The 14340-nt window shown below is 51.0% G+C and overlaps 1 protein-coding gene across 10 annotated transcripts in view; it reads left to right on the top strand.

Moving 5' to 3' along the window:
• The window catches only part of ZSCAN31 (zinc finger and SCAN domain containing 31), an 18264-nt gene extending 3924 nt beyond the window's left edge, over positions 1-14340 (top strand). For 2 of the 10 annotated variants that reach the window (XR_014312032.1, XR_014312035.1), the window contains exons 2-6: positions 7404-7875; positions 8806-8956; positions 9434-10532; positions 11421-11501; positions 12498-14340. Coding sequence is in view for 1 of the 10 variants with exons in the window: in XM_082731596.1 (XP_082587722.1) it covers positions 7495-7875; positions 8806-8956; positions 9434-10233 (1332 nt within the window). In the remaining 9 variants the exon portion in view is untranslated. Of the gene's footprint in view, positions 1-4243; positions 6488-7403; positions 7876-8805; positions 8957-9433; positions 10950-11420; positions 11868-12497 lie in introns of those variants that run through there. The other 8 variants (XR_014312038.1, XR_014312039.1, XR_014312034.1 and 5 more) reach the window with 7 other exon arrangements.

Below are 14340 nucleotides of genomic sequence, written 5' to 3'. Positions count from 1 at the left end.
AGAGAGCCTGATGGGGGCTCGATCCCAGGACCCTGAGATCATGACCCGAGCTGAAGGTAGAGGCTTAACACACTGAGCCACCCAGGCGCCCCTCATTCTAAAGCTTTAGTAGATAGTTCTAAAGAATTTTCCGGGGGCATCTCGGTGGCTCAGTTAAGCGTCTGCCTTGGTCTCAGGTCATGATCTCCTGAGGAGATCCTCAGGATCCTGGGATTGAACCTCTGTGGGCTTCCTGCTCAGCAGAGAGCCTGCTTCTCCCTCTCCCTCTGCTCTTTCCCCCAGCTCATGCGCTCTTGCTTGCTCTCTCAGCTAAATAAATAAAATCTTAAAAAAAAAAAAAAGAATTTTCCAAAGTGTTGTATACCTTGAACTATCAGCATTCACAGCTGAGCACTCCATTCGTTCCGTATGCTTGTGATTCACCCTTAAATTATAAGAAATGTATTCACTTTTTGAATTTTTTAAATGAAGTGTGTCATTGTTTGGTATTTCCATTCTCCTGGCAACAGGGACCTTAACACTCTAACATTGAACTGAACATGCACCACATCTTGTCATTAGACGTTCGATTTTAATTTCATACCCTTCCCCTTTTGTGTAGTAAAACATTCTTACGTAAAAACAGAAATGTGAGGAAGGATAGCCTTCGAGAAATTGCAGGTCGCCTCTGCCCCAACACTCCTTTTCCATCTCAAAGACAAATAATGTTGCTTGGGAATTCAAATAGATTCTTCTTTTTTAATACAAACGCTAGCATGTTCGTTACACTCGTTTCTCACCTTCCTCTTTTCAGTTAACTGTCTTGGCAGCCCTTTCATATTTGTCGTAAAGAGCTTTTTTTAAAACTGCATCGTAATGCAATAAACCAGCTCCTGCAGTCTGCGGAAGCAGTGCCCCGCGGGCCCACGCTTGTGTCGTTCCCGGCCTTTTCCTGTCGCAAAGCGGCCTTTCAGTGATAACCTTGTATGTACGGCACTTTTCGTATGACTGAATATATTACTTTTTAGGGATTTTTTTGCCATAATCGTTTATATTTACTGTCAGATTTTGTCAGTTCTTGGGCTTCCGTTATTTCTTGTTTCACACCTTCTCTCTGATTTCACTTGTATTTGCTGTGCTGCACCCTTGACTTTACGAGGGGTCCGTGGGTGGCGTGTGACTTTGCTGCGCCCACTGCTTACTTCTCTCTGGCTGCGGGCGGGTTCTGCGTTGTTCGTCCTTCTGCGCACTCTGCTTGTGTTCTGGACTCCGGTTCTGTTCGTCTGGTCTGTTTCTCTTGTGGCCATCCGGCTCGTCCTCTGGCAGCTTTTAAGATTGTCTCTTTGGGGCGCCTGGGTGGCTCAGTGGGTTAAGCCGCTGCCTTCGGCTCAGGTCATGATCTCAGGGTCCTGGGATCCAGCCCCGCATCGGGCTCTCTGCTCAGCAGGGAGCCTGCTTCCCTCCCTCCCTCTCTCTCTCTCTCTCTGCCTACTTGTGGTCTCTGTCAAATAAATAAATAAAATCTTAAAAAAAAAAAAAATCGTCTCTTTGTCCGCAACAGCTGCCGCTTCACTGTGCTCTTGATTGGAGAAGTCACTCCTTCAGCTCTGGAAAATTCTTAGTTTTATTATCATCAGTGATTTTCTCAGCCATTCAGTACTTTCTTGTCTTCCGAAGCTCGTGTATCAAAGTCGTATTCTCTTGGCACAGGTCATTTCATCTGAATTGCCCCGTAGTTCCCGTTTCCTGCTGCATTCATTAGTGTCGTCAGATACTGAACAGTCAAAAACTTCTGTTACTCTTCAGCTGGGTCACTTCTGTGGTGTATCCTCTAGTGTATTTTCAGTGTCAAAGTTTTTTCTATTCTAAGATTTTGAATTCTTTTTTATATCTACCTGATGTTATTGGTTTCACTGTTTTGGTTTTGGTTTCACTGTAGTTTTCAAAATCACTTATTATAAAAATTTCTTGGACTATGGATAGAATAAATTTCATCCCAAGTGAATTTCTTTTTTTTATTTTTAAGGGTTTTATTTCTTTGACAGAGACACAGTGAGAGAGGGAACACAAGTAGGGGGAGTGGGAGAGGGAGAAGCAGGCTTCCTGCCAAGCAGGGAGCCCAATGCGGAGCTCTATCCCAGGACACTGGGATCATGACCTGAGCTGAAGGCAGATGCTTAACAACTGAGCCACCCAGCACCCGCCCCCCCCCCAAAAAAAAAGTGAATTTCTATTTGAATTGTTGATTATCTTTCTTAGGGTTAGAGTTTTGCATGTTTTGGAATTTCTTTGGAATGGGAAAGCGTTTTAGATTTCTCTTACTTCATTCAGCATCACATCTAAGACCCTTTCTGGGTCTTATGCTTAGGGCTTTCATGTTGCTGCCCTGAGCGGTTATTAGGTGGGCAGACCTGGTATGGGGCCAGGTCTCAGCCTTGGTTACTGCAAATGAGGCTGGTCCTGTCACTGGGCCCCTGGCCTGTAGCTCCCGATAAAACCATAGGCCGAGTCAGCAGCAGATCATTTTTCCCCTGCCGCACCCCTCACCCCCATGAGTGTGGAACTCCCTTGATGCCCCTGGCGTCAGAAAGTGAGCCCGGATGCCTGCGCTCTGTCACACACCATCACCTCGAATCTTTAATCCCTCCAGAGCTGAATTCTAGGCTGCTGCTGGCTGCGTACAGACCCATTAACCCGTAGCTTCACTGCACTTGCTGCTCTGTGTGTCTGTTTCTGGTCCACTGTCATTTTTATCTCGTATTTATGGCTGGTCATGTCCTTTTCTTCATCTTTCTTTTTAACATATCATCTCCTGTGGGGCGCCTGGGTGGCTCAGTGGGTTAAGCCTCTGCCTTCGGCTCAGGTCATGATCCCAGGATCCTGGGATCGAGCCCCACATCAGGCTCTCTGTTCCGCAGGGAGCCTGCTTCCCCCCCTCTCTCTGCCTGCCTCTCTGCCTAATTGTGATCTCTCTGTCTGTCAAATAATTAAATAAAATCTTTAAAAAACAATACAAAAACATATCATCTCCTAATGTTTGGAGCCAGTTGGTAATTAGGGGTAACCAGCTGTGCCGTGTTACTCTGGAAATCTGAATCCAACCTTCAGATTGTTACTTTTGAGCTGCCATTGGGATTTTCAGGGTTATGTCCCTCATGGGATCTAGAGGTAGGCTTCGGCACACATTTGGAAGGTCACCGCAGATCCTTTAGTCTGTCTTGACCTTTCTTGAATATTTCTTCCAGGATTTTTAACTACCTCCTGAATATTGGCCTATGTATTCAGTGTTTTATTTTGTTTGTCCTATTTCCTCTATAAAAGAGGATATTCAACTCATTAATACTGCTTTGCTAAGAATACCAGGTTAGTAATTAGTTTAGCAGTTGCTGTGGGCCAGAAACTGTTCTGAGCTTTTTTGTTTTTTTATTTCTTTTCAGTGTAACAGATGTGCTGAGCTTTTAATATGCATTTTGTTATATAATTATCACAACCGTCTTCTTTTTTTAAAAATTATTTTTATTAACATATAATGTATTATTTGCCCCAGGGGTACAGGTCTGTGAATCGTCATGCTTAAACATTTCACAGCACTCACCATAGCACATACCCTCCCCAATGTCCATAACCCAACCACCCTATTCCTACCCCGCTTCCCCCAGCAACCATCAGTTTGTTTTGTGAGATTAATTGTCTCTTATGGTTTGTCTCCCTCCTGATCCCATCTTGTTTCATTTTGTCCTTCCCTACCCCCCAAACCCTCTGCCCTGCCTCTCAAATTCCTTGTATCAGGGAGATCAATTGTCTTTCTCTGATTGACTTATTGCACTCAGCATAATACCCTCTAGTTCCATCAACGTCGTCACAAATGGCAAGATTTCATTTCTTTTGATGGCTGCATAGTATTCCGTTGTATATATACCACATCATCTTTATCCATTCATCTGTTGATGGACATCTAGGTTCCTTCCATAGTTTGGCTCTTATGGACATTGCTGCTGTAAACATTCGGGTGCATGTGCCCCTTCGGATCACTACATTTGTATCTTCAGGGTAAATACCCAGTATTTACTGGGTATTTGTGGGTGATTGCTGGGTCTTCGGGTACCTCTACTTTCAACTTTTTGAGGAACCTCCATGCTGTTTTCCAGAGTGGCTGCACCAGCTTGCATTCCCACCAACAGTGGAGGAGGGTTCCCCTTTCTCCACATCCTCGCCAGCATCTGTCATTTCCTGACTTGTTGATTTTAGCCATTCTGACGTGTGAGGTGATATCTCATTGTAGTTTTGATTTGTATTTCCCTGATGCCGAGTGATGTGAGCACTTTTTCATGTGTCTTTTGGCCATCTGGATGTCTTTTTTGCCGAAATGACTGTTTATGTCCTCTGCCCATTTCTTGATTGGATTCTTTGTTCTTTGGGTGTTGAGTTTGGTAAGTTTTTTATAGTCTTTGGATACTAGCCCTTTATCTGATATGTCATTTGCGAATATCTTCTCCCATTCTGTCAGTTGTCTTTAGTTTTGTTGACTGTTTCCTTTGCTGTGCAAAAGCTTTTGATCTTGTTGAAGCCCCAGTAGTTCATTTTTGCCCTTGCTGCCCTTGCCTTTGATGATGTTTCTAGGAAGAAGTTGCTGCAACTGAGGTCGAAGAGGTTGCTGCCTGTGTTCTCCTCAGGGATTTTGGTGGATTCCTGTCTCACATTGAGGTCTTTTATCCATTTCGAGACTGTTTTTGTGTGTAGTGTAAGGAAATAGTCCAGTTTCATTCTTCTGCAGTCACAACAGTCTTCTGAGAGGGGTGCTTTGGTCAGTCCTACTTGAGAGAGGCTGTATGATTTGAACATTGCTGTGCAGCACTGTTTCTCTAAAGACGATTTTAAAGAATACATTCTACTTGGTTCACCAGAGGATGCCAATTGCACATAATTGAATTGAGCAAGTAAATAAAACATTGGGAAAGATTGATCCATAATTTCGTGGCAAATCGCCCACGAGAACAAACGGGAACTTCTCAGGCAAGGCCAGGGCGCTGGGAGGGGACTCAACACGACAGGCCAAGCAAACGAATCCTCTCAGTGTTTTGTCATGGGAGGTATTTGGGATCGGTAGCAGGGTGGTTCCTGGTTGGAGTGGAGACAGACAGGGGAGGCCTGGTTAGGAGCACTGGGTGACGCATACAGATCCTGGGAGCAGGGGTGGCGTGGGGAGAACAGAGAGTCTCTCTGCCCGTGCTTCTTCCCTTCCCTTGCCACAGCTTGACGAAACGACGATTCAGTTACTGATCCTGAGAACATCCCTGGAGCCCTTGCAGCGGGCGGCACCGGCTGGGACCGAGGGTAGAGACAGGGCCCTCAGGGGCACAGACCAGGAGGTCAGTCCTAAGCCCAGCAGCGGTGGGGGAGCAGCACAGCAGCTGAGGCCGCCCCACCCGTGGCCGTGGGGCTCTGAGGAGTCTGCCTTGTGGTGCTCCATAGTTTTTCAGGAGCAGAAGTCGTGGCCCCAGAATCAATCACACGACAGTTCGTGCCTGTGAATCTAACCCCATGGGAAGCCACACTTTCAATAATAACAAAATTCAGTGCAAACTCATAGTTAGGGATTCTCAGATTTACAGGCTTCTGGACTGAATACTCAAAAACCCTGACACGCAGATTCTGCGGTAATGAGTGAAAATGGTGCGGTTGTTGGCCTTGGACACTGGCAAAGAGCAGGCTCCACAATCTTGGTTAACTCTCCATGCTCTCAACTCTGTAACCTAATTTTACGTGAACATTGCACGAACGTTTGTCTCTCCCCCTGGAAACGCCAGGACGGCAAGGGCCGGGTCTGCTTCCTCTCGCTGCTGTGGCCAAGGCGCCCCACACTGTGCCGGGCGTCTGCTGGACACACAGCATTTGCCTGAATGGAATGAAGACATTTTCCCACAATGGAGCATTGCTGAGAAACTTCTAAATTCTCTCAGACATTAATCATTTATTAACACAGGCTGAAGTCATATATGAAATGCAAATTCTACCACAAAAGTGAACTACGAGTGTAGCCACCATTCAGCCTCCCAATGTCAGTGCCACAGCCCTGCCTATACTCCTACCATTTCCTCTCCGAATCGCGCTCTCTCTCGTACAGATCTACTGCGGGACAGTGAAATACAAGCCTCGCTGCCCCTCACTTTACAGTAGAGTCTAGTCTGAGCAGCTCAGCCCAGCGTTCGAGGCTGTTTTCTGGTTCGGCGTATCTTTCCTCGCCTGACTTCCACACGCTTCTGCCTGCACCCAGCCGTGTGCAGTTGGGCCCGCAGGACTCCTGTGCGGTGTGACCGTAAATAGCCGAGGTCTGTCGTATGCTTGGCCTGTCGTGTTGAGTGCCCTCCCAGCGCCCTGGCCTTGCCTGAGAAGTTCCCATTTGTTCTCGTGGGCGTCGCTCACACGCGCCTGCTCCCAAGCCACAGTCGTTCCCTGCTCCGAACCCAGTCGGAATTACATTTTCTACTCTCCGGGGCTCGACACGTGGGTGAGTGCTCTCTGATAGCGCTCGTCTGATCGAACCGCTGGTCGTGCGTGTCCGGTTCCTTACCTGATGCCTTTTCCATCACTATTTGTTTCCTTTCTGTAAGTATTTCAATTAGCAGTAATTGCGCCTTATTGGCTACGATACTGCCACTGCACAAAGCTCTTTCTGTAAGTATTTCAAATGGTACAAAAATGAGAAAAAATACAGTTTTCTGTGAACGTAAATGGCCTTTTCTCTCTTCTGCACTTACCTACTCCTTCCCCAGTGGCCGCCCCTGTGCTGTCAGTTTTTCGTTGCCCTGATAGCGTGGTCTAACAAACAGCCATAAATCTTTGGTGGCCAGCAGCAATTGGCATTTATTTCTTTTTTTTTAAATTTAATTTAATTTAATTCCTTCAGTGTTTAGCCCATGAATCTGTGGGGTTGAGCTGACCTGGGCAGGACTTACTTGTGTATCTGCAGTGCCCTGTGGGTCTGCCAGGCAGTTCTGCAGACCTCATCCGGGCTCGCTCACGTTCCTGGGGCGGAGCAGAGGGGACACTCCATCTGCCCTGCAGGGGTGACGGGCCCTGTCCCACACGCCTCCTCCATCAGGAAGCAGATGCTCCTTGCAGTTGTGGAGGGCAAAGGGCAAGCCAGCTACCGAGTCACACGAGTACTTCCCTAGCCTTTGCTCGTGTGACATTTGCTGGTGTCACCCTGGCCAAATCTGGTCACGTGCTTGAGCACAGACTCACGGGGGGTCGGGGGGGTGTTGTACAGGAAAGAGGGAAGGATGGGGGCAGCTGGTGGATGCTGCCGTGCACTTTTCTCCAGATGCTACACCCGTAACCTAGACGAGAGCGTGAGTCATTGTTCTGTCCTTCACTTGTCCCCACTTTTTAATTTCCATTAACACGTGATGTTTCATCATCAGGTGTGTCTTCTAAAGAAGAACACATCAGGAAATCTTAAATGAGGTTCCTCTTGACCCCCGGCTGGAGTGAACCTTCTGAATTCACCCTAGAATGGCTTCAGCAGAGGAGCAGGAGGGACTGAAGATTGTGAAGGTGGAGGAAGACGTGATCTGGGACCAGGAAACCTGCCTTCGAGAGAACAGCTTTTCTACCCAGGAGGCCTCCCGCCAGCTTTTTAGGCACTTTTGTTACCAAGAGACCCCTGGGCCCCGAGAAGCGCTGAGCCGGCTGCGGGAGCTCTGCCGACGCTGGCTGCGGCCCGAGACGCACAGCAAGGAGCAGATCGTGGAGCTGCTGGTGCTGGAGCAGTTCCTGACCATCCTGCCCGCGGCGCTGCAGGCCCGGGTGCGGGAGCAGCAGCCGGAGAGCGGGGAGCAGGCGGTGGCTGTGGTTGAAGATCTGGAAAGGGAGCTTAGTGAGCCCAAGAACCAGGTGAGAGGGGGACACGGGCTCCCAGACACTTCCCAGACATGGAACAGGGCGAGTTTGCGGACGCAGGCAGGTGGCTGCGGCCAGTTCTCGGGTGCCGTGGAACCGTCTGCCCCCAGCCTGCACGGCTTCAAACCCGCAAGCATTGTCTCGTATTAGGAAGCCAGTTAGGGGCTCTCCCATGAGGTTGCGGTGAAGATTTTTTTTTAACTTGAAGTCTGTCTTTACCAGTCCTGTGGGGATGGGGTGATCTAATCCACTCTCCTGAGGTGGGGAGGGAAACTGAGGCACAGAGCAGCAAGGCCCTACAGGGAGTCAGGACCCAGACGCCGTGAGGGGGTGCAGCGCTGGGGTAGCAGGGTTCTTTTGGGCTTGCTCGTTTCAGCCCCAGGCAGCGGGGAGCCGGGACCGGTGCACGGGCTGCCGGGATGGCTTCCCTCCTCCATGGACGTGGGCAGGGGGCGCAGTGCTCACCGGCTGTTGGCAGGGGGCTTTGTTCTCTGCCATGTGCGTGTGCGCTTAGGGCTCACTGAGTGTCCTCGCGTCCACCGGCTTCCCCGAGAGAGACCGAGGGAGAGGGAGGATGAGGAGGGAGCCCCGGCGCTCCGTAGGACTTGGTTTCTGAGGTTGTGGACTGTCACTTCTGCCCCAGGTTCTCTTCTGTAGAAATGAGTCACTAAGCGCTGCTTCCTCTCCAGAGGGGAATTAGGGTCCACCTTTCTAAAGGAAGGCGCATCTAAAAACTTAAGGCAGCGGTTTAAAGCAGCATCAGCACGCCGGGCCACCGTTGGCATGTGGGGTCGCACTCTGGGCCTCTCGCTGTGCCGTTCCTCTAGAGTGTTTCCTGTGGTTGCGTGCGATGTCCTTCACTGAGCGTTAGCCGGGGCTCCTGGGTCCCGTCTCATGAACGCAAATGTCCCTACCTGCCTTCAGGCCCTGGCTCACGAACATGGCCCTTCTGAGACGCTCTCAGAGGATGTGCCGCATTTGAAGGCCAAGCAGGACTCGGTAGCCATCCAGCTTCAGTCCATCGTGACACAGCTCCAGGGTGAATCTTTGAGTCCCCACAGACTCGGAGAACGAGGTAAGGACGTGGCTGGGTCCCCTGAGGATCTCTGGTGGCTCTGCAGAGGGCAGCAGTTACGGCTCTGGACTCTGGGGTCAGTTGGCCTGGGCTGGCCCTTAAACACTGCGTCTTAGTAGCTCTGCGACATTGGGCAGGTCCGGTAGCCTCCCTGCACCCTCAGCTTGCGCGTGCATGGGACAGAGAGTCACAGTCCCTCAGTCACAGAGTCGTGTGGACGTGTAAGAAATTAACACAGGTGAAGCGGGAACAGCACCTGCTCACACGTGCTCTCGGGAGCCTCGGCCCCAGCCATGCCCACGGTGCTGCCGACCCGCCCTGGCCCGGCCTCCTCGTGTAGCCCTTCTGCCCTTCCCACCTCCAGTGTTGTGTTCTGGGAACGTGTGTGTGTCTCGGGGCTCCCTGGGCCCCCTCCTGTGGTTGAGCTCTTTCCTGAAGGGAGAGAGGTGACGGTGTTCGGCACGTGCATTCTCCCAGGTTGTGAACCTGTACCTGAACGCCAGGAGCTGGCATCGAAGCAGGAAGTCTTGAAGGAAGTGGAACACTTTGGAAACCGCAGACTGCCCGGAGATGTCCCCGTAGATTGTAAGTACAGAGAACTTTGTGCACCGCAGAGCAGAGCGGAAAAGCAGAGGGGACAGGCGGCCCGAGAGAGACGGCACAGGTGCAGTGAGTGTGGGAAAGGCTTTACTCAGAGCTCAGTCCTCGTCCAGCACCGGAGAACCCACACGGGGGAGAAGCCCTACGAGTGCGAAGAATGCGGGAAGACCTTCAGCCAGAGGTCGGGCCTGATCGAGCACCAGCGGAGCCACACCGGAGAGAAACCCTACAAGTGTGAGGAGTGCGGCAAAGCCTTCAGCGCCAGCAACGGCCTCATCAGACACAGGAGGATCCACACGGGGGAGAAGCCGTACGCGTGCGAGGCGTGCGGGAAGGCCTTCCGCCTGAGCTCGTATCTCGCGCAGCACCAGAGGATCCACACCGGGGAGAAGCGCTACCGCTGCCCCGAGTGCGGGAAGGCCTTCAGCCAGAACGCGGGGCTCTTCCAGCACCTGCGCGTGCACAGCGGGGAGAAGCCCTACCCGTGCGGCCAGTGCGGCAAGCGCTTCAGCCGGAGAACGCTGCTCGTCAAGCACCAGAGGAGCCACACCGGCGAGCGGCCGTTCGCCTGCGAGCAGTGCGGGAAGGCCTTCGGCCACCACTGCAACCTCGTTCGGCATTTCAGAACCCACACGGTTGCCAAGCTGGCCTCACTCCGTGCACCCCCAGACCCTTGAGTGGGGCCGTCTAGGAAAGGAAGATTTTCGGGCGGCGTATTTTGTTTTTACCAACTTTATTCTGCTTTGGAGTGAGGAGCTCGTCTGCAGCCTGGGCTGCGTCTCCGCGGTGACTGTGGGTGTGGCAGTTGCCTGGCAGCCTCGTCCTCCCTGACCCTCGCTTCATTTCTGAGGATTTCCCTAAAAAGGGACCAAAAATTACCTGGAAATAGATTGGTATGGAGGGGCTGTTCTTGAGTGATACTCCACACCGCACAGCTCTGCAGGACTGGTATCTGTGCGGACTCTTCAAAGGCCGGGTAAGTTCAAGGGATATTCAGATGGGAGGCTTTTTCTCCCCCTGTAAAAGTTAACCTTTTTTATTTTTTAAGATTTTGTTTATTTATTTGACAGAGACACAGCGAGAGAGGGAACACAAGCAGGGTGAGTGGGAGAGGGAGAAGCAGGCTTCCCGTGGACCAGGGAGCCCGATGTGGGGCTCGATTCCAGGACCTGAGATCATGACCTGAGCCAAAGGCAGATGCTTAATAGCTAAGCCACCCAGGCGCCCCAAAAGTTAACATTTTCAACACACTGAAGTGCTGGGAGTAAGACTCCTTGCCTTTTGCATGGGGGACCATTGCCTGGGTCTCCCCAAGGACTGTGGTAGATGATCTGTCCGGTGCGTCCATCGGAAGGGGTGGCAGCATGGCCTTACCCGAGCTGGGACACCTCCATCCTGGGCAGGTCATTACCGTACTGAAGGCCTCTGTTTGTTACAGATGATAAGGGGACGCTTGAAAACACGCACACTGTAAAACGCTTTCATTCATAGCCTTTCTGCCCACATCACCCCGCCCCCACCGCAGCCCTTTTGGAGGTTAGTCGGGGGCCCTTGTAGGCAACGTCCTGCGACTCCGTGAGTAGGAGCAGCTGTGGAGACCACCAGGCCTGGGCCTTGAACTGTGTGAGTGACACACGGGCTCTGGCTCCAGACAGTCTGGGTTCAGATCCTGCTCCACGTGTGAGCTGGGTGACTTTGCATGACTTATTCAACCTGTCGTGCAGTCTCCCCTCTGTACCGGGGGGTGATTAACTGTGCCCTTCTCATGGGGCGCTTGAATTAGAGATTTCAGCTATTTTAATTAATAAGAAAGCTAATTTAAACAGATATTAAATTAATGTAAACTTTAAAACATTTACTGCAGCGCTCTGCAAACGTGCGCTCGGATTTATGAAGAGATGGTCCCGTCTGAGGAGCGGAGGAGGAGTTTCTGGGACCGACTGGGGTAATAAATGTCTCGGCTCATATACTTTCCCTGCACTAAAATCCGAAGCCGGACTTCCTGAGAGAGGAGATAAAAGTTCAGCTTAGAAGTGTACTGTGCTAAACCTTTGTCTTAGGAGTTGATAAAAAGTTAGAAGAGTGCGTGTACATGTGTGTATATTTGGCTTTCCTTAGACTTCAGGGACCACAGCAAACAAAACTCTTTAATATTCCTTGACTGTTTTATTTGTGAATAGAACAATTAGCTGAATTCAGATTATTTGGAATATGTGTCAGATTTTAGAGTAGCTACAAATCAGTTGGGATTTTCTTAAAACAGAGTCTAATTCAGAAGCTCAGATCGGAGGCCAGGAAGCTGGATTTCCGGCCAGCTGCTTCCAGAGGCGCTCCCCGAACGCGGATGTGGTGCTTCAGCTGTGCGCGCCTCTTCCCAGCAACAGCCCCCTTATCCCCGCATCCTCCAGGGACAGCAGCATGGGACCCCGAACCCGTGCTCCCCGCGGGAAGGCGAGTGAGCTGCCCCCGAGTGCAGTCGGCCGTGGGTTTGAGAAACCGCGGTAGCTACTTGTCCTCTCTCCGAGCGGGGCTGGGAGGAGGGGTGGGCGCGGCAGAGGGGCGGCACTGCCCCCTGCTTCTGGCCACACTGCAGACCACGGGCCTCCCCCACGGCCCTCCCTGCGGCCGGCCGGCATTCAGGACAGGAGGTCTCTGCTGCGGTGTCCTTCCCCGCGGTGGCAGCACAGACCACACTCAGCTCCAGCTCGGCCCCTCCGGGCACTCAGCCCGCAGTGCTCAGCCCCCAGTGCTCGCAGCTGCTTCCCTTCTCCCCTCCTCGCTGAGGACCCAGCAGCCACAAAAGGAGAAGAGCAGAGGGAGGAGAGGCCCCCCCGTGGGGCGGGGGCGGAAGAAAGGCCTGAAGGGGGCAGTCCTGCCACGAGGAGAAAATTGAAGGGGGAGTTTGGGAAAGTTTTATTTATTTTTGTGGATTCTCTTTCAGCGATCTGGTTCAAATGTTGCCTGGTGAACTGGAGAGACTGGGGGCTGTGGGGTCTCAACTCAGCACACCCCAAAGATGTCAGCAGAGGCTTTTGGTCTCCTTGTGAGGAAGAATTCAAGGACAGACCGCAGCACAGCGGAGGAGTGTGACACCAACAGGAAAGTTTACTAAAGCAGAGTCCACTCGAGACGTGCGAGCAGGCCGGCTTGAGAGAAAGAGCTGCCTTCCTGAGTTGGAGTTTTACCTTTTGTTCTGAAGGGAGGGAGATACTCATTATTGGAGGTGGGGATTTCTTGCCAGCAGGGTTTGTGCCTTTTTCTTATTTGACCAGGGGTTTCCAGGCGTGGTGCCTTCGTGGGCATGTCTGGTGGGATCCGGCTTCTTGCAGATACTGCCTGGACGGGCCTCTGACTCCCCACAGCTGGCCATGGCCTCCTCCTTGGGATGTGCTGAGTTGAGACCCCAGGGCCCCTGGTCTCCCCGCTGGCCTCCGGGCATCTGTTTAGAGCCTCATTAACTGCCTGCTCTAACAGTTTCAGTAATATTTGTGAAGAAAACATTAAAGACTCAATTTCCTGGGACACTTGGGTGGCTCAGTTGGTTGAGCAGCTGCCTTCGGCTCAGGTCATGATCCCAGAGTCCTGGGATCAAGTCCCACATTGGGCTCCTTGCTCAGCAGGGAGCCTGCTTCTCCCTCTGCCTCTGCCTGCCATTCTGTCTGCCTGTGCTCGCTCGCTCCCTCTCTCTCTCTCTGATAAATAAAATCTTAAAAAAAATTATTTAAAGACTCAATTTCCAAATATCCCCTTTATTAAAATTAGTCATAAAATAACACTATAATTTATGAATCTATTAATTAGTTATTTTCCATTTTCCAATTAGAACATGGCCTGTTTGGCGCAAAGATACCAAAAGAGACAGCAGAAACAAACCAAATGAAACCCAGAGTGTCTTTGTGAGTGTTTGTTCCTCCCCAGAGTTGGGGGCTTTCCTGATTGCTTAGTCTTACAGCTGGCTTTCTCTCATGGTGTGCACAAAAGATACTCAGACCTGACGGAAGAACCCTACCTGGCCCGTCTGAGACTCAGATTATCTGTAAATTAGGAAGTACTTGCACATAAAAGCGTGTATGCATTGTTCAGAAAGCCTGCCGCGGTTCTCTGTGGGCGGTTGTTGCTTTTCCAGTGGTTTTGAAACATGGTTCCCTGTTCCTTTTAGTCTCCGTTTCATTTGCAGACTACGGCTTGAGTCAGATCTAAGGATATTAGAGGTGGATCAAGAGAGTGCTGCACGTGTGTCTCGTATGTGCTTTGGTTTTTCCCAGCAAGGCCCAAGACCACCGAAGGTGCTCAGGACACTGACGGCCTGTCCTTATGTGTGCATCCCCAGACAAACCAATCCTTCGTTTCCTTTGAGGTGGGAAATCCTGTGGGAGAGCTCGGCATCGCGAGGAATGTTCTCATACACTTCCGCGAGGCTCTCCATCTCCTGAAAGCACATGCCTAGGAGCACGTGTCCCTTCTCTTCTCATTTGAATGATTCAGTCTTTCATTTTTTCAGTCAGAAAATTTTATGCCAGCCTTATATCAATAACATCAATTAGTATAGCACCAAATTAAGACAAACGACCCATAAACTACCCCCCAGATTAGTCCCACCCAGAGAACATGACCAGTAACCCTCAACAGCTGAAGTCAGGGTCAGGTCTGGATGTCCGCAGAGTTCAGTAGGTACACCTGTGAGGGGCCATGCCGGTCCCACGCACCCATTTCCAGACGACCCCCAGGTGTTGGTAGGCAAGTGACTCAGATCCTACAGCTGTGCCAAGAAATGTTGATGCAAA

This window comes from Mustela nivalis, assembly GCF_964662115.1.
Source record: "Mustela nivalis genome assembly, chromosome: 5".
In the NCBI taxonomy this organism is placed as follows: Eukaryota; Metazoa; Chordata; class Mammalia; order Carnivora; family Mustelidae; genus Mustela; species Mustela nivalis.
The sequence above is the reverse complement of the archived record's forward strand: the minus strand, read 5'-3'. Positions and strand labels throughout refer to the sequence as shown.